Source organism: Chionomys nivalis, chromosome 18 (assembly GCF_950005125.1).
Source record: "Chionomys nivalis chromosome 18, mChiNiv1.1, whole genome shotgun sequence".
NCBI lineage: Eukaryota > Metazoa > Chordata > Mammalia > Rodentia > Cricetidae > Chionomys > Chionomys nivalis.
In genome coordinates, this window is record NC_080103.1 from 63,592,105 (window position 1) to 63,617,603 (window position 25,499).

At 38.7% G+C, this 25,499-nt stretch overlaps 1 protein-coding gene across 9 annotated transcripts in view; it reads right to left on the minus strand.

Moving 5' to 3' along the window:
• Lrrc7 (leucine rich repeat containing 7) overlaps positions 1 to 25,499 on the minus strand; it is a 401,293-nt gene that overhangs the window by 199,189 nt on the left and 176,605 nt on the right. For all 9 annotated transcript variants that reach the window (XM_057793710.1, XM_057793709.1, XM_057793712.1 and 6 more), the window contains one exon: positions 13,085 to 13,202. In XM_057793710.1, coding sequence (XP_057649693.1) covers positions 13,085 to 13,202 — 118 coding nt within the window. The remainder of the gene's footprint in view (positions 1 to 13,084; positions 13,203 to 25,499) is intronic.

Here is a 25,499-nt window from a genome sequence, read left to right on the forward strand (position 1 = left end):
AAACCCTGTTTCAAAAGGAAAAAAAAATCTCCATTTGACCATCATGCGTGTTCATTCTTCTATCAGGAAACAGTACGTATAAGGTAATAAAGAAATCTGAGATTAATCAATTTATCATTCATACCTGGTATGAGGAGGGGAGACAGAAAATCATAAATAAATGTCTGGTTAGGAGGTTTAATTCTTTGCTTTTACTTGGGTTTTTCTATCCGAGGTAGACAGGATACCCTGAATAAAAGCCACATCATCTACCTAGGCTCATGTGTGATTGAGTGTAACACACACATATGTGCCTAATTACAAGGGTAAACTCTTGAGATTGATACTGAGTGTCCTCCTCAACCTTCCTTCATCTTATTTTTGGAGAAAGGATCTGCAACTGATTCCAAAGCTCACTTATTTGGCAAGACCTCAGGTACCCTCCTATTCCATATCTTCAGTGTTGGGATCACAGCAGACCACCACACCTACCATTTTAAGTTGATGTTTGGGAGCAGAGCTCAGAGTTAACTATTTGAATCATATCCCTGCTCCTTAGAGAAGCTCTTAAGCTTGTAGTTAAACGAGCTTTCAGCTTTCTCTAACGATAAAAGGGCTTCTGAAGTCAACTTGTGTTTTTAAAAATGGCTTTAAATGTATGTCCAAGTATGGAAAGAAACATTTCTTTCTGAACAGAAGTTAAGTTTGGAACCCAAATGTAGGAAAAAAGTCTCATCATTATTAAACACCGAGCTTAACATCAATAGAGCATTGGTCCCCGAGTCTATAAATAGACACCACCCAGAGGGAAACCTACCCGGAGATTTCTGTGACATGAACGTTGTCTTCCCATCTCATTTTCCTGATGTTTGCTTTATTTGATGTATGTTTTGCCTGTCCTCATTATTTTCTCATCCAAACCCAGGTCTAAATACCATATATATAGGGAAATTTAAATTCTAACATTTGCATGAGGATTTATTCAACTAATCCCCTTACTTCTTAATGCTTATTGTTGTAGCTTACATTGCATCTTAAATTATTTGAGACTAGAAAAAAAACACAACAAAAAAAGAACAACTAAACAAAATAAAATACCACTGTGCATGGTTATGTGTTAAGGACATTGTTATTTTTTTTTTTAATATGTTTTTAATTTAGGTTCCTGAAGAAGGGGAACAGTCACACATTTAGCAGATTTTCCTGAGTGCTTACTGTGTTGGGAAGTGCTGAACTTTGAGGAAACAGATGGGGGAAAAGATGGGAAATTCTTTTTATTTGTGAGTTTATATTTTATCAGGTGAAATATATATATATATATGTAAATGAAAATATATACTGTGTTTTAGCAATGAGTAGGAAAACCACACTGTAGTCAGACATTGGGGTTCGTTAATGTTTAATTTCCTAGGATCTACCTAGAGAAACAATGACAACTTGCCAAGTGCTTGTTAAATTGCCTCTAAATTATATTTCACATCAATAACTTGAAGCATTGAATTAAAATACGTTTAAGATATGGAAAGAAGCAGTTGATTTTGATACGGAGGATGTAGGTTTTAATTACCTATATTAAAATAAAAAGGATAATTATCTCTTTTCAAACAAAAAAGTCACAGACTTTCTAAATGCCAAATTTAAATGATCGAGAGCCCCTTCAAATTTATAAGAAGCATTTCTTGCTTATAAATTTTTGTGCAGATGAATATAGATAAGTCTGGTTGATATATACTGAATGCTTCTGTTTTCTGAATTGCATGAATTGCATAAATACTTCATATAGTTTACTCTGTGCTATAAGTGCTAAATGCTAGAGAAAAAATTTACAGTGCCCTATCTTACATAATAAAACAACAAAAACATAGCTAATAAGATGTTACATTTTTATTTTACTTATTACCGATCTTTGAAATTGTGCTTTTTTTATTTTGAGAACAGGCAGGTTACTTGTATGCTGAACAAGTTCGTTAGACCCTGAGGATTAAAAGGTGAAATGCACAGAGAAGAATGTTATAACACTTTATTTCAGTCTCAAGAATTTCTAAAAAAAATGACTAACAAAGCAAGTAAGATTTAGTGCCTGGCCAGGATTTTAAATCAGCATATCTCAGATACTGTAATGTTTGCCTATTTTGAGAAACACTAATGAAATCTAGGATTTTATAATTTCTAGCTATATATAGTCAATGGTGTAGTACTTAAGACAGGGTAATCCACAAAGACTCTGATGCAAACTTGCTCTCTTTAGGGTGCCAGCTAGAAGAAATTAGAGCTACTGTCTGTTTAGAGGGGAGGTGACAGGAGAACCACAGAGTGACTCTACCACTCCTCCCACTGACTAGGGCTGCTTGACTTAGACAAAACATCTCTTTAGTCTCCTAAAAAGTCAGTTCTGTGGCACAGATGAGCTCGTGTGAGCTCTGAAACTGACCAATTAGAGCTGTTCAAAGAAGATAATTAGATTGGGACTATTTTTGCAATAATTAGGACTGTAAGAAATTTAAAATTTTGGTGTATAAGAAGGTAAACGTTAATTTTACTTTATACATATCTCTATAGAAGGTTACTAAGGACATGTGGCCTATAGCTCAGCACTCTACAGGGTAAGTAAGGACTGACAAGGAGACTTCAGAGGACAGTTTACAGCATTCTGCCAAGCCAAAGTGAAAGTATAACTGTTGGGTTAGTGAGCTGGAGAAACATCTGGGGATGCTTTGCATTTCACCCCCATCAAGAGGAAAGAGGACTCAGGAACCATATTGTGGGAGGTACCCTTTACTTGGGAAAGCCTGCCTGCCTCAGTAGCAATACATAGAAAAACCAAATGCTGGTGAAGTTATTAGTAACTGGACACAGTCACACAACTGAACTTGCCTCTGGGACATATCTTGGAAAAATTGTATAAAGTTTTTATGACCTTGATCCATAGTATATCCATAGAGGGACACTTGTAATTTGGTCCAAATGCAGTGAACAACAACCAATTCTGTGTTCCCTTCCTTTACTCCAATAATAGAGGTTCTGAGTGAGATTTTCGTGAACTGGTCTATTTAACATTATTTTGTATTTAATGTTTACTTCTCCCTTCATTTTCACTAGACTGCTTCAGTGAGCATTCCATCCACCTATATTTTGATAGAAGGTGCTGTGGCCCTGAGGGCAGTGTAAGGTTCAGCTCCTTTTCACAGTGAGTGAAGGGTGATGTGTGGGAAGGAAGACTCAAAATAGCTCTTATAAGTTCAAACTACTTGTATGGATGTACAGACCATGGAGAATTTATCAATCATGCATTTTTGAAAACATCCTGCAGTGACCCTGAGACCTTGAGCCCTAGCTGACTGAGAGGGCTTCAGAGGGTGATGGGATAGCACTCTTTTCCCTTGTATTAACCTGGCTGCTGGCATGTTTCACGCTTCGTGTCCCCATGAAGACACCATAGTTTAAGTGCTGGACTGTGGAGGTCCAAGAGAAACAGATTTGATTTTCATTATCATGGGGTGATTTAATGGAGCAAAAGAGACTTTGAGTTTATTTGACCCATGGCGAACAGAAGAGATTCTAAAGACAGAGAAAGTAGACCTAAGGTGCAAGAGATAGTGATTTTCAATGAGTTCTGCAGTAATGGTGTTGAAGTAAGGAATTTTATAGGGCACAGTTATTGCATGATGATTATGACCATGTGCTGCCGTTTGCTCCCTAACCCTTTCAAAGTATCTCTAGGTAAATTTCTGGAGAATTTACAGCACTGACAGCCAGAGGTTCTCTTCCAATATCCTCAAAGGTTTAAAGATTTTTAAAAATCTGTTAACTTCTTCTTCCCATGACTCCAGAACAGAAGGATTCTCTTTCTTCCTGTAGATGAGGAGTGTGATTCGTTCCGTGTTTCATGAGTGCTTCAGGAAGGGGGTGGAATAATTGGCACATCACTATCACACATAATAACCCTTCAACTATGATTGCCTCTTATTACAACTAACAATAGTGATTTTGCCCACCATGGTGCTGCTCAAATCTATTCATGTATAGAAATAAGTTCCAGAGGATGAGAGGAAAAACCATGACTTAATTGCTGGAGAATTAGGAAGCACTTTCAAATTAATTCATTTTCATTAAAGTTCTTATATTATGGTATCATCTTCTCTAAGAAGCTTTGACAAGTCAGCAATCAAACTTGAAATAAAATCACTGACTAGACATGATCACTCATTATCTAACTTCACCATATAAAACAGTTTACTCTACAGTGGCCATGTATTAGTTTAGACTTGACTATTTATCCAGAGATTACAATATCATAAAATGCATTCATATCTGGTTTACATAGATTTTATTTCACTATTGAATTCAGATATGATGGTGTCTTAGGGTTTCTGTTGCTATGAAAATACCATGATCAAAAGCAAGTTGAAAAGAAAAGGGTTTATTTGGCTTTACACTTCAACACTAGTCCATCACTGAAGGAAGTCGGGACAGGAACTCAAACAGGGCAGGAACCTGGAGGCAGGAACTAATGCAGGGACCATGGAGAGGTGCTAATTTACTTGCTTTTTCACCATGGCATGCTTTTCTTGCTTTCTTATAGAACCCAGGACCATCAGCCCAAGGATGGCACCATCCACAATGGCCTGGGCCCTCCCGCATTAAGAACTAATTAAGAAAAAGTCTTACAGCTGGGTCATATGGAGGCATTTTCTCAATTGAGATTTCTCCTTTCAGGCAATGCTAACTTGTGTCAAACTGACATAAAACTAGCCATCCCCGAGGGTAACAGATGGAAGGTCCATTGGTATGAATAGTGGCACGCTTCCCTTGGATCACTGCGTACAATCAGAGAACAATAATTGCTAAGAAAGGAAAGCTGATTCATAAAAAGCATGGGCTTGTTTTTATTTATCTCTGGCTCTACAAATGACAAAGTTTTACTATAATTATCCAAAACTTCTCTAGAAGGTCAAAGCTAATGAACTTATTTTTAAGAAGAAAAAAAAAAAGAATGTTTTTTATTGACAATAAGAAGCTGTAACCTCATTTTCCATTCCACTGCTTTCCAGTTAACTGGGTATTTTGATTATACCATGTAGGTAAATACTCTATGTAATGAGCTCTTTTAAAATTTTTCTTCTAATCGAAAAATGAGAACATAAAAACTTCACATTGGACAGGGAATTCTGTGATATTCTGATGCATGTGCACACTGGGCAATGCTGAGACCAGTTTACATCCATTTATCTCCTCAGATATTTATCATTTCATTAGTGCAAACATTTGAACTCATTTCTTCTTGATTTTTGAAACATCTCATGCTTTATTATCCTTCATCACCCCCCTGTGCAGCAGAGCCTGAAACTGCTCATTCTATATGATTGCAAATTAAGTTCCCCTGGTAGCCATCTCCTCATCCTTTCAATGCCTTAAGTATGTAAAACTTATGAACATAATGTATTCATTAAAGAGAATCTGACATCAGGGCCTGTAGTCTACTGCTAGTATGTCCTTAACCCACCTAAAGAGAATGTGTGTTTTTATTACAGTGACAGTTTGAACATCTACTATGACTTGTTTACAATGTGAAAGTCAGTGAATAATAAGAAATCAACAGCATCCGGACAATGTGGCTTGCCATACACCAGCAAAGATGATGATGTGACTGAGATTGTACCAAATGCACTGGAACACTAAAATCACCCAAATAAGCACGAGATACTGCAGGAGGGCATGATAAAAGTAACTGCCCTTAGCAGTGGAAAAGAGGAATTAATGAATTGGGAATCAAACAAATAACAAATGAGACCAACAAAGCAAAGAAAGACTTTTCAAGACTGATAAAGATAAGTTGGAATGATTAATTTTAGAAATGCAGAGGATAAAGTAACCATAGATATGGAGGAGGAGTATAAAAATTGGAGTAAAGAAAGTTATGAAAAAGAAGAAAAAATAAAATTTTAAATTTGAATGATGGAGTGGGATAGTTATTAGCTCAGTTGTGCCTTGTAAAAGAATGACTCAAGAATACACAGAGACATCAGAACTAGAAAGGATGAAGCTGTCCCACATGCAGTAACTAACAAAATGTGCGGAAACCTGATGGTAAGATGGCTCAGGGGTAAAGGAATTTACTGCCCAGCCCCAGGACCTGAGCTCAATCCTAGAACCCACACAGTGGATGGATAGAACTGACTCCTGTAGATAGTCCTTGACCTCCACACATGTGCTGCTTCAAGTACTAAACACGTACACATGCATGCACGTGCACACACACCCACAACTTGAAATTAAGCAATTAAAAATGTCTGCAAACTTTTTTGAAGACTTTTATAAAACTCAATTGAAAGCCAGAAAGTAAGACATAATGACAGGAAGTAGCTTGTTGGTATTTATCACTTGAAGACATCAGCTCTTTCCAAGTAAACTGTTAAATTCAAATCAATTTTTGAAATTATATCAGATTGCTGTATAATGATATTCAATCCGAAGCTTGACTTAAAGTTTGAGATTGAATACCAAGAGCATCAGGACACGTAAAATGAAGAAAGGAAGAGAGGATAGGAACATTTAGATAGTGAAACTCAGTAAGACACTGTAATGATAAGAACAACTCTCAACCAGCAAGGACAGGTGAGCAAGCTGAAGAGGCTGAAAAACTGTGGAGACCAGCATAACAAGTGAGGCGACAGGCTGTTGAGTGTTCTTAGAACAATTAACTATTCGTTCACACGAGGAAAGATGAATTTTGATCATTTCTAGGCTCAAAAATAAGATGCAAATTAAGTAAAGATCCAATATGTGAAAAGAAAGCCAATTGTTTAAGAAGACAATATAGAAAAATTGTCTGGGACACCAAGTACGGAAGAGCATCTTCAACACAATGTGATAGCACGTAACACAAAGGAGAAAAGTTTGACTCACACATTAAAATCAGCAATTTCTTTATGAAAAATGGCTTTCCAAACAATGTGGGAAGACATGTCACAGATTGGGAAATAATCTTGCAGATCTTACAAGAGGAAACTAGTGTTCAAAGAAGTGAACCTCAAGTCATCAAGAAACTAAAAGACTACCCAAAATGAAAGTAGTTCATAAAGAAAATTTGTAGAACTAAAAGACTACCCAAAATGAAAGTAGTTCATAAAGAAAATTTGTAGAAAAAAAAGACAATTTCACCTGACCAATAAAAATGGCAAAATGTTTGCTACTAGGAAAATACCAAGTAAGAGCACCCCAGTGTGTCCATCTGATGGACTGCCAATTAATGGATAAGAGGCAATAGGAGCATGAGTTCTTCTGCTGAGACAACCAGATTCAGTTGTTCAACCTTCAAGAAGTAACTTCAGAAGGACATCATGGAACAAACTTGAAGAATAGAGGGCTGGGGTGATGGCTCAGGGGCAAAGAGCTCTAGCTCTCTTACAGAGGACCTGGGTTCAGTTCTCAGCACCCACATGGGCACTCATCACAACCATCTATAACTCTAGGACCAGGGGATCTTATGGTCTTTTCTGGCCTCTCTAGGTACTGCATGCACATGGCACACAGACATACATATAGACAAAACACTCATACATAAAAATAAAATAAAAATAATTAAGAATTCTTTGAGGAATAATCTATAAAATGTGGTATTACTTTGCTGAAAATTTAAACTTTAATTCTGACAGCAAGAATGGTGAAGTGATGATCATAAATATTTATGTGTGCCTGTGAAGTTTTATCATCTAAAAAGAATATGATGTCCACAATGAACATTAACACTCCATCTCCACGATAGACATATTATCCAGTATTCCTTTCCTTATAAAAAGTATACACTAGTTTTGAAAACTTGAAATCACATAAATGTTTTAATAAAGTTAATTACCAACTGTTTTAGTGAAATATTGTCAGAAGGAACATGAAAGATATGTTAGTATAGAGAGGTTGAACTCTTGACTTAATTTAGAAATTGAAACAATGACATTTGAATATTGCATGGAGAGAAAGTGAGCCAGAAGAAGGAGGCATGGAAAGTGATTTGTGCAGACAAAATAATACAAAGAAAGGGAAAGAGATCATGAAGCTCCCTTAAATGTTTTGATGAAGTTTTCTTGTACCCAGACTATAAAGATAAAAAAAAATGCCAGTCACCTGTAGTTAGCTTGGCACTGGGATGTAAGTGTTATTAAGTCGGCTGTGGAGACTCAGGTTTGTATTTAGGAGCCTGCACTTTGTCCTAGATCTCTGCAGCACCTTAGGTGGAGAGAGACATAACCATTCTGGGTGTTAGAGCTAACTAGTGGAGGACCTCTCTGGCAGTGTTTGGATGAGCACAGTTAGGAGGCTGTTTAAGTGGGTAGCAGAGACCAGAGACAGAACTGAACTACAACAGCATGGAATAGTCTTTCCACAGATATAGGACATGGCAGGCATGGTAACCGAGTGGACAAGAAGTAGAACGCAAGAACAAATCTTTTCATTGATTACCTCCATGGCTAACAGTAATATAAGTAGAAGCCAGTAAATGAAGGATGAACACATTGGGGTAATGAAGAGTCTGGTTTTACATGAATCATGTTTGAGGTGTCTGTGAACAGAACTTCATGGCCTCTTTCCATCTTCTGGTGAGGTTCAGTCCTTTTCTGTATTTCCTAACACTCAGTTAAAATGTTTAGAAGTTCCCAGTGTGCCAGGTGGGATTTTATGAAGAGTCTCCCATGGGGATCAACAAAGCATGATATATCAATGTAATATCTAATGTAATATCACATAAATATCATTGTACTTTTTAATAGGATAAATGTTATTTACCTGCCCAAAACTTACAAGATGTCTTCAACATTGTGTTCATAGCTCCAAACAGAAAAGTGAGCGAGATAGTCTCTGAATTCCAAGATTGCATAATGCAGCACATATATAAAAACTCTAAATGATAACTAATGCTTAATTTACATGCACAAGGCTCCACATTGGATCCCTAGAGTCATCTGCCCAGCTGAAAAGATGATGGAACTTTCAAACCATTTACAAGGCAAAAGTTATCATAGAACAGGAAACTATACTACACAATAATTATTTTTCTTTGCTTAGATGGAAGGAAAATTTCAGAATATACAACATTTGAAATGTCTTCTTCTGTGCATGTATGTAATGTGTGTATTAAAGTGTGTGTGTGTGTGTGTGTAGTTGCAGGTACACTTGGAAATATTTTTGACATTTTCAAACACAGTTTCTTCCATTATTCCTCTTGATTTCTCCTGGCCCATTTGTACTCTTTAATCTATCATCTATCTATCTATCTATCTATCTATCTATCTATCTATCTATCTATCTATCATCTATCTATCTATCTATCTATCTATCTATCTATCTATCTATCTAATTTTACATCTTGACCAGTTTCCCCCCCTCCTTTCCTTCCGTTCCCTCCCCCACCTTCCCTCCTTGTACCCCTCCCCCAATCAACTTATTCTCTGTTTCTCCTCAGAAAGGGGGCAGGCCTCCCAAGGGGATCAATAAAGCATGACATATCAAGTTGCAGTAAGACTAAGCACCTCCTCCTGTATTCAGGCTGGGCAAGGCAATTCAGGAAGAGAAATAGGTTCCCAATTGCCAGTCAAAATTTTAGTAACAGCTCCTGCTCCCATTGTTAGGAGTCCCACAGGTAGACCAACTACACAACTATCACACATCCATTGAGGGCTTCCATCGGTCCCATGCTCTTTAGTTGTTGTTTAAGACTCTGAGCCAGATTAGTTGTTTTTGTGGTTTGTCTTGTGATGACCTTGACCCCTCTGGCTCCTATAATACTTCCTTCCTCTCTTCAACAGGATTCCTGAGCTCAGTCTAATGTGTGGCTGTGGATCCCTGCATCTGTTTCCATCACTTACTGGAAGAAGTCTCTCTGATGACAATTAGGGTAGGCACTAATCTCATGATGGGAGATAGTCATTTCAAGATGTGCAGCCATGTGCTAGGGGTCTTAGCAGGGGTCATCCTTTCAGATTTCTGGGAGTTTCCCTTGCACCAGGTTTCTACCTGAACCCCTTACCCTCTTTCCAGCCATGTCTTTCCGTACTTTCCCTCGTCATCCACCTCCTCACCCAACCCCCCAAGTACTCATCCCCACCCTCTCCCAGTCCACACTGTAGATCTCTTCTATTTTCCTTTCCCAGGGAGATCCATGCACACCCCCTTGGGGAATTCTTTTTTAATGTACAGAGGACTCTGTTGAAATTATGGTATTCAGCTATAGAGGAAAGAACCTGGGCTGAGGAAACTGTATAGCTCCTATGTCACAGGTGCCAGCTGAATGCCATTGAGATGGTCAAGGGTGATGCGACAAGAAGACAGCAGAAGTAAGATGAGGGTACAAACAGGTGGTCAAAGCAATTTTAGACTCAGAGTGAGTTCATGTATTCAGGATTCTCTCATCTAAACCAAACTTATTTTACTCAGGTTTTTGCTCAGGTTGCATGGATCTGTCAAGAGATAATGACCTATCTTCTATCCCTGTGCTCCAGCTCTGCTGTAGCCTCTCCCATCCCGGGAAGGGCTATTTCAGCTGCCAATCGTAATGCTGACTCTACTCTTGTATCACATTCCTGTTCTTTCTTCACTGGACAGATTCCTGAAAGATGAGTTAAGGTCCTTGAGTAACTGCCCAGGTCCTTGTCACAGCACAGCTAGAATATTTGAAGGGCTATTTGTGTGATTGCCAGCTGTGGTCTGGGCATCGTCACCTCACACTTTTGTAATTTAATGTGTACCCTACAGTGGCCTGACATCTCTCGCGTGCCATTTTGTGTAAATGTTTCCAGGAAATGGAGGCAAATCTAAGTAATTGATTCAACGTCTTCTAAAGATGCCTACAGACTTCCTTTGGGGGAAAACAAATGTAATTTGTAAATTTTAGTGTAAAAACAGCATTGGGAATTATTATATGCTCTCAATAAGATTATGTCTTGGGAACTTTAGGTTGATATGTAGTGATATGTTGTCTCATCATCTTTAAAAATAAAGTAAGTTTTTATTTATTTGTACTGTCTACTAAACCTACACAAAGGCCAGATGTGGTACTAATTATATTACATTTCTTAAAATTATACTGTGAAAGTTGAATTTGAAATATAAATGCAATTGAACATTTTAATAGTAGTAACACACAGGGAATGCCCTATAAATCTATTATTTTATAAACATTCATTTTTATTTCATTTGTGTGTGCATGCCATACATGTGTAGTATTCACAGAGGCCAGATGAAGGTGTTGAATCCCTTGGAGCTTCAGCTGCAAGCAGTTGCGAGTCACCTGATGGGGGTGCTGGAAATTGAAATAAGACCTTCAGGAAGAACTACATACTTGCTTAAATGCCATCTTTCCACATCCAGTGAATATATTCCTACAAGAATAAAAATGACTAGGAGGCCCTTCTCCATGGGCCTAAGTCTGGTTCCTATTCTCTCTCTATTCCTGTGTAGTCTTTCTTGGGTTGTCTTCATGAAAACCCTCTGAGTGTCCAGTTAGCTTAGCTGGAAGGTTGTTTTAGTGTCTGGTTGACAACATGTATTATCATCTCTTTCAAGCTAAATCTGGAACCCTTTTCTATTAATACAACAGTCTTAATTAGTTTTCCCATTCTCTAAGAATGCATGTGACCAGGTACTTAGAGATGATTGATTATTTGTGAGTGTCTTATCTTGCCAGTGACACTGTAAACTTACTGATGACTCTCAACCATTCACTTATGAATTCATTCAGTAAATATTTATTGAGAATGCATCCACCCTCCATCTAAGGATGGCCTTTAGATTTAAGGTAACTTTACACACAAATATTTTCTCAATCCTCTATAGCTACTTATTTGAATATCTAAACCACTTTCTAAGATGCAAGTTTTGTGAGGGAGAACTAGCTTTTTCGTGTCTGTAACCTTGGTACCGACTATCTGAGTAGAGTAACCATAGCGCTATTTGTATGTGACCACGGCCACATTTTTCATCAGACAACATGATGATGGTGAGGCTGAGCTTTGCATTCACAAATTACCTGATTACAATTCATTGGGCTAGATATTTGATTTATTTTAATAAAACATGTAGCTGAAGCCATTTGGGAAGGGATGAGGTCTTACTGAATAACTTAGGACACATGAGACCATCTAAAGGCCCAGTTTCCTCTAAGAAACCCTCAGCGAAAATATCAAGATGAACATTGATATTAGCACCAGTGTCAGCAAAATCACCAGGTGTATGACCTGGCTCAAAATATAACCGATATGACTGAGCCCTGATAGTTTTTCAGGCTCTGCTCAAGACATTTGGGATGTGTCAATAACCAAAACAGTAATGCCCCTCCTGCCATCTTACAGAATTTGCAATCTGGGTCAGGAGAAGAAAGCCAGTAACCCTGGTGAGTAAGTGAATTCTGTGCAGCGGAGAGTGCCGATGAGACAATGGAACCCAGGGAAGCAAATGGGAGGATTGTTTCAAGAAAGAAACAAAGCTCATTGAGTATGCAATACCCTGAAAACGAGGAATAAACCTAGGAGAGGATGGGGAATAATTAGAGAATTAGGAAATGTGTCTGAGTCCAGAGAGGAATGAGATCTGGGGAAGTCAGTCATATTGTGAGGGAAAGAGAGGATTGCTGTCTTTAACTCATTTTTATATAAAGAAGTTTTTTTTTCCATTTTACATACCAACCGCAGTCCCCCATTCTTCCTCTGACCCCCTATATCCCCTCATTCCACCCCTATGCACTCCTCAGAGGGGATAAGGCTCCCATAGGGAGTCAACAAAGTCTGGCATACCAAGTTGAGGCAGGATCAAGCCCCTCTCCTGCATCAAGGTTGAGCATGGTACCCCATCATAGGGAATGGGCTCCAGAAAGCCACTTCATACACCCAGGTATGTCCTAGTTCCACTGCCAGGGGCCCCACAAACAGATCAAGCCCCAGAACTATCACTCTCATTCAGAGACTGATGGAAAGCAGATGCAGGGATCCACAGCCAAGCACAACTTAAGTCTTAAATAGAACTTTAATAAAGTCAAAGAAAAAGTTACCACACACTAAGAAAAAAAATTAGAAGCTATCTTCAGTAAAGTGATATGAAGGTGTTTGGAGAGTCTTACCGTTTTTACTGATGTCGAGTTCCTTCAGATTAACTAGGCTAGCGATAGAGGTCGGCAGACTTGAGAGGTCATTATCAGGGATGCTTAGTTTCCTCAGAGCTTGGCAGTTGAACAATTGCTGTAACAGAAAAGAACAACTCACTCGTTAGGCCACAGTTTGGTTAGACCCACACATTTATAAACTCAGTAGCAAATTTGAAGTTACCGTTTTTTTTTTAAAATCAATATGGCAGTAAAAGAACCATTAATAAGGCTTAATTTTCTTCCACACCCAAATTTGAATAGCTTCACAACCCATCTAGCTGATAGTGTCTTGCTCTTTTCTCTCATATAGACATAAACAAAACAGAACTAAATGAGAACCAAGCAGACAAAAACCTTCAGGAGTTAACCTGTCCATTCCTACAGCTAAGGGAATCACTTTAGTTCTCTTTATTTTTACGTTATATTAGATTTCAGAAAGTCTTACTTCAATTTCTTTATCCTGAATAAATACTTGTATGTTATCAAGAGCTAAGACACATCAGAATACCTACATTTACATTCTTTGTGTCCCCTTTCATGCCTCATAAATCACTAGTAGATGAAATGAACAAAAATTCAATCAGGCTCAATTCACAGTTTCGTCAGTCTAAAGTACTAGGTGGGGGAGAGCCAAGTGCTAAATTGGTGGTGGAACCCAGCATGGTCACAACCACTGGTGGGTTGAGGTGTGTTTCAGATGCAGTTTCTTGATCCACTTGACAATTTAGCAATGGGGTAAGGCAACCTGCATTTTCAGCAAGTCATCAATTTGGATTCGGTATAGATGCTTCCAGTATCACACTGTGAAAAAGAACAACTCTAATTTTTGTTAAAGCTCTGTTCAATTCATCTTGACTACTAAAGACATGAACAGTTGGAGGAGAATTTTCTAATTCATTTCTAGGAGAATTATCTTAATGAAATCTTTTCTGACTTTTCTAATTCTGCTTTCCTGAACTTCTACAGATGAAGTCTTGTAATCAAGACTATGCAGTTGGCCAAAGGTATATTTAACTACCATTTCTTCCTACACATAATTCCTTATTTATAGGAAAAACTATGTAACATACGGATGTTATTTCTTAACTCATTAGTTTTTTTTTTAGAGGAGATCATACGACTTCTTACATAAGAGGAAATATGAAGTCTAGTCATCTTGGGTTCTTTATAAAGATTAGTTGCTATTCAACATGATGTCAAAATTACTTTATTTCAGCATCCTGTGTAGAAATGGATTTCTTTTTATAAGACTTTGAAAGAGACATTTAATGGATTCTTTAAAAGACCTTCCACCTAACCAAATAGGAAACACATGGTTACAGTCCCAGAAGTTACCATCAACTCCCTTCCAGTCCGTGTGATCTAGTAATACAGTGATGTGCTGTGTGAACATTCAATGCTATTATTTACAGTTTCACAGTCAATTATCTCACCATTGACTTGGATAAGACTAACCACTCTTTCTGCTGATCACTACAACCATTTTAGCAAAAGGTAAAACTAAAGATTTTAAGTTATAGTCTTTTAAGTCTAATTATAATAACTAATTCTCAGGTGCATTCAAGATTTAGCAGAAGTCCTAGTGTTCTTCAATTTTGAATTAAGTGATTTTTTTAAAAACAAATATATAAAGGAAATGTCTTTTCTACCAAGAATCCAAGGAAGAGCAGGGACTTGACTCCAGATCAGTTTCTGGTCAATCCTGACTCTTCTTGCAGTGTTATCACTGAGCCCAGCTGGTGTGGGACAATTCTGTATTCTGTCAATTACATTTTAAATAAATGCTGATTGGCCAGTAGCCAGGCAGGAAGTATAGGCCAGACAACCAAACAGGAAGTAGAGGCAGGTCAAAGAGAACAGGATTCTAGGAAGGAGGAAGTCCATTCCTCTGCAGTCCTGTCCAGACACGAAAGAAGCTGGATGTGACCTGCCCTGCTGAAAAAGGTACTGAGCCACGTGGCTAACATAGATAAGAATAATGAGCTAATATAAGTTACAAGAGTTAATAAGAAGCCCGAGCTAATGGGCCAAGCAGTGTTTTAATGAATACAGTTTCTGTGATTATTTTGGGGCTAAGCAAGCCATGTAGCCGGGATGGAACAAAGGGCCTGCTCTCCATGCTATTCCCAGCAATTCTCTTGCCTTAGAGTAGGGATGCTAAACCATACAACTTGAGACCCGAGAGAGTGACAGATGCTAATACAAGCTATCAATTCTAAACCTCACAGTTTTCTTCTACTAATGTTTTTGATATTTGCAATGTACCATGCAATCAAAGGTAAGTTATTTTTTGAGGGCTATCCTTTTTTTCCAGATATTCCCCACACTAATATTATTATATACACTAATGATTTACCTCATAATGTGAGTTTTAGATTTGGTAAATAAAGTACTTGTGAAACTATATTGCCGAGGAAAGTTGGGTGACTGTTAGCAATTAAAACTCCGTCAGTGTACAGTATGATGGTCTGCTTGCTACTTTTCTAAACAAAACAGGCTCTTTGGAGGCAGAGTCCTGTTCAGCTTGCTTGCATATTACATATTTCTCCTTCCCATTTACCACAGAACACTTTTCTGTCCACAGTTTATGCTGAGCCAAAGACTTTGAGAGTGCAGATAATTAAAGGGAAAATGAGAAGCATGCCAAACTCCTGCTGAGACAGGCAGTTTTGGACAGGAAGCTTCAGAGAAGTAAACGGTGTCACTGGAGTCTGTGTTTCCTAGATCAAGTTTCTTATCTGAGTGAGCTTCTTCCCATGAGTCATGCCCTCTACAAAACTAAGAGCCATTGCAGGGCCTTCTCAAGATTCAAACTCTGAGTGAAAATGAGGTTGGATCGTTATAAAACAGCTGTATTCTTCAACATATAGGAAATAAACATAATTAATAGCTACTTAGCATCAAACTATGAACTATATGGCTATCCTGATCTTCATTTGCTCATAGCCCCCATTTTTAAAACAATAGAAATGTTTTGATTCTGAAAATGCATTTGTGATATAGTGCAATTTCTCTTTAACTAAGAGAGCAATTCAACTCTGAAGAAATTCTTGGGATCTCTTTAAACTTCACAGCCAGCAGAGAAATGATCTGCATGAGGCAAGAAGGAAGTCTAGTTCAACACAACTCTGTAGCTGGTGTTGGTTCAAACTGCTAGGGTCTGACCCTGGACTGTTTGTTTTATTTTAGGCATATTTAAGCAGAGCGCAATTTTGAAAGAAAGTTTCTGATGATAATTAACTCAATCCATGATGATAATTAACAAAGTTTAAGACATACTTTTATATTGAAACTCTTTCAAAGTACATATGTCCTTTTCCATAAAGATGGGGTCAGCTGACCGAGAAAGAATGCTCACTATAAGGGTGTAGGGAGAAAGACTGAGATAAACATAAATATTGGAGGGAGTCAGGTGTGACCTGGCCCTACAGATAACACAGGTCACTATTACCAAGCTATTAACTACATCCGTTGCCAGTCTTCTGGGTGAAAAACAAGTTATGGATCTCTTCCCTTGAAGAGACTATTCTGCATGTTTAATGTTCCTGGTTTTCCCAGTGTTTATCTGTGAGCACAAGGACCTTTTGCTCCCTAAGCTCTGTAAAGTATTATTTCATTCATTAATTTCTAGGAATATTCTTACTTGTGCTGACTACAAACTAGACCTATGTGGCTGTGAGTACAAGGGAACATTACGTGAGATACGAGGAGCCATCCCCTGGGGAACAGACTCTGCTCGAATACTCAGACACACACGCGGATGTCCTGTGTAAATCTGTATTGGGGTACCAGAAATGCACACACAGGATCTGGGCATTTGATGGGTTGGGACAGAATGTCTGCAACCCGAGGAAGCCTCTCTTAAAGGAGTTATGAACAGAAGGTTTCTTGAAGGAATCTGCTGGGATTGGGACTGGGGAGTGGCCACGTCATGCTTCTCTTAGTTGCCATTTCAAACGAGTTTTAGACATTCACTTGATAGTATGAGGGGATCTGGATCTTTGAGAGAGTTCCCTGATTCTGTTTGTATTAAAGTGTGTGTACTGGATATATGCTGAATGTCAGTGTTGCCCTCAAGAGCCAAGCTGAAGAAAACATAAATTGTCTCTGAACTCAGAAAATAGACAGCACTTTATCAGTCAACAAAGTTTCAATATTCATGGAATAGTTGCTAAGTGATGAAAGCTGTTAGAGTTGCTATAGCAAAACTTTTCTGCAGAGTGAATGTGTTTAATATGTCTAGATAACGAAGGCAGGATTGAAAGCATGATGACAAAGCGAGATTATCAAAGAGAAGTTGGCGAAGGAGAAGATTAAAAGAGATTAAAGTCAGATGGAGAAAGTAACAGTAGATCTGATAATAGGGACCAATTAGATAAACGAGGCAAGAAAGATACCAGATAATCAAAAAGACTCGCAAATGGCACAGAAGAGAGAACGCAAAGGTTTTGTTGGATCACAAAGTGAGTGCAGAAGAAGAGGATGAGGTGATAAAGGTGTGAGAAGGCAGTCTTTACTCATCCACAGCAGGCACAGACTCAACCAATTCCAAACAAGACAAAGAGAGGGAGAGACGCAGAGAGAATCCACACACAGATTTATATGAAATTTTAGAGTGCAAGGACCAGAGCATCTAAAAGCTGCCAGGAAGAAGGATTTCCTTTGAAAGTTGTGCGGAGGCTGGAGGGACTAGTGCTAGCAACACAGGATAGCTGTGTGTTGTGGAATAATCTTTCTGTATGCTGTGAAGATATGTCATTCTGACTGGTTTAATAAAAAGCTAAATGGCCAATAGCTAGGCAGGATTTTGAGGCACACAGAATGTTGGGAAGGAGAGAGACGTCACCAGGGGATGAAGAATGAGCAGAATGGGCACTTTACAGATGAGGTAATAAAGTCATGAGGCAGAAAATAAATTAATGGAAATGGGCTAACCAAAGTTATAAGAGCTAGCTAGAAACAACCCCAAGTTATCAGCCAAACTTTCATAATTAATAAGAAGTCTCCTTGTCATTTAATTGCGAGCTGGCTGACAGACTAGCTCCAGCTGTGGTTGACAACAATTTTAGATTATGCTTCAAAACTGTAAAATAAGGCGTGGTAGTTCTCAGCACATAAAAGCCATAAATGTTGCAGGAGATAAGGCTGCTAATTACCCTGATTAGATGGTAGCTTACTGTGGACATGTATTGAATTTTCTCACAGTCACTCACATACATTGATAAATATCATGCCAATTAAAAAGAAAAAAGTAAAAAGCAATTAAGCAAAACAAAGATGAGTTCCCAACAACAACTAGAGTGAGGATTCGCTAGTTAATCTTTAAAGAACCAAGAATAATCCTATATTGACAATTTTTTTTCAAACCAAGAAGTACAGAATAGCAGCATTTTAGACAAAGACCAACTGAGTTCTTTATCAAGAATCTCAGACCAAAACAACTGTCAGAAGATATCTATAAAGATAATAAAAATTTATTCCAGACGAGATGTCAGCATGGAAAGGAAGATTAAATAAATTAAAAAAAAATATATATATATATATAAAGCAAAGTATGGGTAGATCTAAATAGTCATTAACCCTATAAAGCAACAACAATGTGCTAATTATTGGCTTAATAAAAATGGCATAACTAAAATTCTGAAGAATGGAAGCAGATGTGTCAAGAGAAAGATGATTAGATGAAAATGTCTCTGTTAATTAACCTTACAGATCTATCTATAGAGAAAGGTCTGATAGTCACCACAGGTTGCTTTTTAAAATGTAGCCATGCTCATAAGATTTCAGGGCCTCTCTGTTCTTCAGGAAAAAGTGTTGACTCTTCACTGTGGCTTTTGAGGTCCTCACCCCTGCATATACTCATCCTACTACATCCGTCATCGCCAGTGCCTCCTCCAACCTCCCTCCATCATTCTGCATAGCCCACTCTGCCTGCTACCCAGGGTCCAGTCTCCAGTTGATGCTGCTTTCTCTCTTGTCCTACCCCCATATTCTGCCTTCTCCTTCATGCTCAAACTTTCTCTTCATTTTGCATGCTCTGCCTTTGTTCTTGTGTAAGTCTTACTGCTTTTGCTGAGGTGGTAGCACTTAGTTCATGTGTGTGAGGGCTGCTCTGCAGGCTTTTCTTGTTCCTGTAGCTCTGATAGTGTGTCATCCAAGGTCCTTATTTCATCTTCCTAGTGAGAAGATGTTTCTTCCTAAGTATTATTATGAGGAACAATAATATAACACAGAAGGAGTCCCATTTCCTGAGTACCTGTTACATAAGGGCAAATCACTAAGCTTCACTATGAAAAAAACTATATTCTTATAACAGTATTGGAAATATGTCATTCTTAACTAATTTTATAGGAAAGAACACGGTTTTTTATGGTATATAGTTAGCAAGGGTCAGAATCAACATTCACATACACATCTGTGTGGGTACCAAGCTGTTTCCAAAGCAGCACACTCCCCATTCTTCAAAGATTCATGTTTTGGAAAGATAAGTGACATTTGACAGGAGTGAGAAAAGAGAGGGAGCATGACCAGGGGCACCAGTGATCCATCTTAGGAGGACTGACAGGAAGCTCACCGGTGACTATCCAGTAACAAATGTGCAGCTGGAACACCATGTGCATGTGAACCAGCCCAAAGTGTTGGCCAGACATTATTATGCTTTGCAGTGGGATTTTGTTATATGCAGCCTTGGAGATTCATGGCCACCATAGCAATGACGTGGCATGCATATGAATGACTGTATGCCAAAACATAGTTTCTGAGTGGGAAGAAATAAGAAAATAACCATGTAACTGCCCACCACAGTAAGAGGGTTTGTTATTTGAGGACTTTTTAAGTTTTCCTGGAAAGTTGCATGTAAAATCGTAAATTTTCAACAAGAGGGTTGTGGGTGCCACTGTGTTTACAGGGCAGGCTTGATTCTGGAAAAGAACCAAATACGGTTCACTAACTGGTATCTCTAAATGGTTTGTTTCTGAGAAGTTCCTCCTTGAATTTTGCTTTCAAATGTTCAAGCAGTAATTCTCCTAACTTGGTTGGAAAGCTCTTTCAAGGAAATCATTACTTTGTGTGCATTACAAGAAAATGAAAAAATTCTTTAGTTTGGTACAAATGTAAATAATTAGCTTTATTTAGGAATCTGGCAACTCAGAAATAATAGAGTAAAAACAGTTTTATAAGTGTATTTTATGAAATTGTAGGCTTCCAAATAATGCCTCCCTCTCCTTTTCATCCTTTCTTCTTCTCATCCTCCCCACTCTTCCCTCCCAGACAGCTGGTGCTCAGTTAGCACGTCTTTAACAAACTATGCAGTGGCAGAACTCGAAAAGAGATAACAAAAATACCCTTCCTCAAGTATTCAGAGAAATGTCATATATCTAAGTAAATAGGATTCTAGAGAAAGGAATTATAAGAAGATATACCAGTTAAAACACCTCTGGGTTCCATCCTGACCCTAGAGAAACTTACCCATTCCTAAGTGAAGATTAGCAACGAATTAATTTTTTTATTCAAATTTCTGTTTGTGAAAAAGAACTGCTCCTGTGACTGGAAGTGGGATAATGGTGGATAAAAACATCACATGAACAATAATGAGAGCATCATGTCAGCTGCTGTTGGTATGGACAAGCAGGGAGGCAGTTTAAAGGAGAATTATTGGCTGGATGTCACAGAAGGGAAGGTTTTATATTCTAACAGAACCCCAGGGTCTTCTGCAGTGAGTGGGTTTAAGAATGGCAGGTGTGGGGCTTGGCAAGGTCAGACAGGATTAGATAAGATTACAGCTGCAGGAAAGAGGAGCAGTTTGGTTCTCCCTAGTGTATTTGTCAGTATTGAATATGCTTCAAGGAAGGGATCTCTCTTATGTCTTGCAGAACGATTGCAACAAGAAGTTCCCAGGCATTTCATCTTACAAAACGAGAAATACTGTGTCTGCTGTTTCTAAAATACAGATCTTTTCAGCAACAATTTGTGCAAAGGCGCTGGGTCGTTTTTCCTTTTGGAACAGCAGGGTAATTTTAGCGTTTGTCACTGTCTTCAAAGGGTATATATCGGTTTGCTAGAATAACAGCTGTTGGTTTGAAGATAGAAGGCACAACACATTTCCAGACCCATCCTATTCAACAGTCATATGCACTTAAATTTAAAGTAAAAATCTGACGTTTCTGTGATTATTTGGCGGTATCAAGTTGATAAAACCCAGAAAGAAACAGAAACCAATGCTGAGTAGAAAATCATATTTTTAGTTGTTTTTAATTTTGGATATTTGGGGTATATTGTTTAGTCAGTGTTGGAGACTAAGCTAAGGCGTTGCTTTGCAAGTAGGTGCTCTACCCCTGCCCCACATTGCAGCCTAGGGTGGGCTCTGATATTACGTTAAACTACAGAATATTGTATGTGTGCCATGTGTAGATTATTTTGGAGTTCTCTTTTGTTATATTTTTGTGACTAGAAGATTACATGATATTTGGTGATCTGGAATTTAAGGGAGCATTGGCTTTGCCTCGGGGGAACAATCAATATTAGTATATCAACAATTGGGTTCTTTGGCAATTGATACAGAGTTTGGTATTTGGTTAGTAGAGCATCTACTGTTACTCATTTAACTTTGTATATTGCCATGATCTACTTTTACAAAAATCACATTATAATTACTTGTGCAGTGAGTATGTAGTAAGAACAGAGCTTTAGACTGAATGCTGTGCTATTTCTTCTATTTTCTATTGATTCAAATGTTGAACCAAACTTGTCCTGACTTCCACAGGTGTGAGGGCACAACAATGCTATTTGATTTACCCTGTGTCTGTGGACACAGAGCAAAATACAACATTATATATATATATGAGAGAGAGAGAGAGAGAGAGAGAGAAAGAGAGAGAGAGAGAGAGAGAGAGAGAGAGAGAGCGCAGTTACCATGGCAACCTGTGTACATGATTATAAAAGGATGCTCAGAGAAGCAAAAAATGATTTTATCAGAAAATGAAGGACAAAGGTCATGAAAGAAGAGATTTTTGAGATGAGGGGCAGAGAGGATGAGAGAAAGAGGAAATGCCAACTCTGTGAAGCTAAGGCTACAAGGGCCACTATACAGACAATTGTGACCTCATTTTACTACTCCAAACCTAGGCCAGGCCCAGATACACAGGTTTTCCCAGGATGCAGAGAAGAGGTAAGGATGGACTTCAACTTCTACTGTTGCCTGGTCATATTTATATTGGAAACATATCACTGATCGCTTTGTGGAGAATAAAACAGGGAGACGGGGTTGATTTAAGGACTATCAACAAGGAGATTGTGCTATCAGTGTCCTAGAGATGACTAGGGCCAGACAAATGCATCAGGATGAAGAAGAGTGAAGAGAGACATTTAACAAGTATCTATAAAACAAAAAATGGCAAGACATGGTTTTGTTTGGAAGGTGAGCTGAGAGGATGTCAAGGAAGACAGCGTCCAAAACTCAGGAGTAGTTTCTGAGGTGGGAGAACCTGAGCAAGAGATGGAGACAGTTACTCTTGTCGAGTATGAAGAGATCAGAAAGAGCAGACACTTTTGAAGACTGAGGCAGTGCTGAGCTGGTGATAGATTTCTGAGCCTTTTGTCTGGTGCTGAGCATTAAGAAGGATACTATGGGAACTAGGCCAGAACAAGAAAGGCCCTCTTTCCCCCACCTGAGGTGGGACCGGAAACATCACACATAAGCTTCGTTTCCTGGCATGAGAAGGATCCAGTCCATATTCTGCTTGTCAGTGCAGTCACCTTCCTTGGAACTCTCCAGGTTCCTTGTTTCTGTCTTTTTTTTTTTTTTTCTGTAAATAGAGTTTGGATTTCTGTCTGCTAGGGTCTTCCACACCACGCCCTGCTCCATTTCTCTGAATTCAGTTTCTTCACACGCTCTTGACACTCCTTCACTGACAACTGAAAATGCTGTTGTTATTAATGTTAATGAGAACATTGGCATGATTTTATTTTACAAGGTTTTCTGTAGTCAACCCTTAATTATTTAGAACAAAGAAAAAGAGTCATTATTCCTGTTGGAGACAGCTGACATAGAAAAGACTATTGAGGCCATAGAAATTAAATGCAACACAACTAACCTGTATTGCCCAAAAAGAAAACAAATCTTTAATTCATCCACTTAAAATTTAAAGGAAATAGCAAACTTCCTGGGTGATAGATCCCCCTCCCTTCTCCATCTCAACCAAACAGTAAGACTTCACTGTTGTCAGGAAAGCAGGAAGTGGTGAGAGGTTCTACAGAGAGACCTTCTTTGTTTCTTCTGACTGATTCAGTGCCGCTTCAGGCTATTATGGAAACATCGAAACACAATGTTGCCTCTTTGCATGGGAAGAAGAACTAGTTTCAGGAATTCATTTACATTAGATTTCCATAAATTGTGGAAGGAGTGCCTATAAAATAAACTTCTCTTGCTCTAGATCACTGTTAATTTAGAAAAGATCCCTTAATTCCTGGAACATAGAACTGTCATCTCACAATTTATAGGAGAAAAACGAGAACAGTTTTGTGTTGTTTACGTGTTTATGTGAGCATTAATGAGAGTCACTGCTGCTTGTTAAAACATGCATGTCAGCTCTCAGCCATGTGTTGTTTTATTTAATCTAAAAGAGTAGAGAATTGCCACAAGGTCAGTTGACAATAAACTTGAAATACAGGCAAAATATTTTTGCAAAGTATAGGGTCCTTTTTCACTTCTCACAGGAGAGAACCCATGATAGAGCGGTCTCTAGATAGGGTTCACATTCAAGATGGCTCACTCCATGGTGTGTTTTTCACTGCCCAACACCAATGTGCACTCACATTGTGTAAGGAATAACTATTTCTAATTGAAGTCTAGTCAGGAATCTCTTAACTTTTGTACTCCATACTTGTGACCAGGCAATAGAGTGAATAGGTCTTTTGTCTCTATGTTTAGGTAAGTATGACCTCCACAATTTACTCATGCTTATGTCTTAGAAGTTTTTATGGGATGAAGAACACATAGACTCTTGTGTTCTCTCATTTATAGTCTACTTGCTTCTGAAGGCTAACATGGTGGTTTACACAGTTGAAGAGAGACCAGTTCTATGGAAGGTCAGGCTCACAATTGCTCTCAAGTAATCTTATGTGCTTTTTAGAAGTTTAAATTTGCTTGGGAATGGGCCAAGTCAACTCAGATTTCACAGATTTCCTCCGCTCTAGAGAAAATAGGTAACAAGGAGGACCCTAAGAGGGGCATATGAATCATTCTGGGAAGAGAAAGGGTAACCTGGAGGCAGGGGTGGGGCGGTAGAGGGGAGGAGACAAGGGATGGCAGCTTAAGGGAGTGGGATGGTCGAGCTGGGGGAGGGGCAGAGGGGAAAGCAATGAGAGAGATATCTTGATAGAGAGACACTACAGGGTTAGTGAGAAACCTGGTGTTAAGGAAACCTCCAGGAACCCACAAGGATGACCCCAGCTAAGACTTCCAGCAATAGTGCAGAGGATGCCTGAACTGGTCTTCCTCTGTAATCAGATTGGTGGCTATCCTAATTGTCAGCGTAGAGCCTTCATCTAATAACTTATAGAAGCAGATGCAGTGATGCACACCCAAGAACCACGCCAAGCTCCAGGAGTCCAGTCTAAGAGAGGAAGGAGGAGGAGGAATTATATGAGCAAGGGCATTCAAGGACAAGAGGAGGAAATCTACAGAGAACTGAACCATGCTCCAGGGAACTCACAAACTCAGACAGACAGCTGTGGAGCCTGCTTGGGACCAAACTAGGCCCTTTGCAAGTAGAAGAAAGTTGGGTAGCTTGGTCTATTTGAGAGGCTCCTGGCAGTGGGATCAGAATCTATCCCCAGTGCATGAACTGGCTTTTTGGAGCACATTTCCTTTGGTGGGATGCCTTTCTCAGCCTTATTTCAGGGGGTAGGCGCTTGGTCCTACCTCAACTGAATGTACCAGACTTTGTAGGCTCCCCATGGGAGACCTTACCCTTTTGAAAGAGTGGATGGGGGTGGGAGATGGGGAAGAAGCGTGGGGATGGGACTGTAGAATAAAAAATAGCAAAAATTCAGAGAAAAGATTTTCATTTACACAACAGTGCAACCAGCCCAATCAACTAGTTTTGTTTTTTGGTTGCAACCTACTTGAACATAATAAATGAATGGACCAAGGGATTAATGTATTGATATTGCTTCTAAAATTTATTTTGGTCTTCACTGATCCTAGTGGATCAGATCCCAATGGATTTAAAAAAATTCTTATTCTTATTATTTACAAAAACTGTTCTGTCTTCCAAGTGTATACCCTTTAGTCATCTTCTACCTGCATTGTGCTTCAGTAACCTTAAATTCAAAATGAGGCTAACAACATAAAACAAAATAAAGAGAAGCTAACAAAACCATCTGGAAGAAC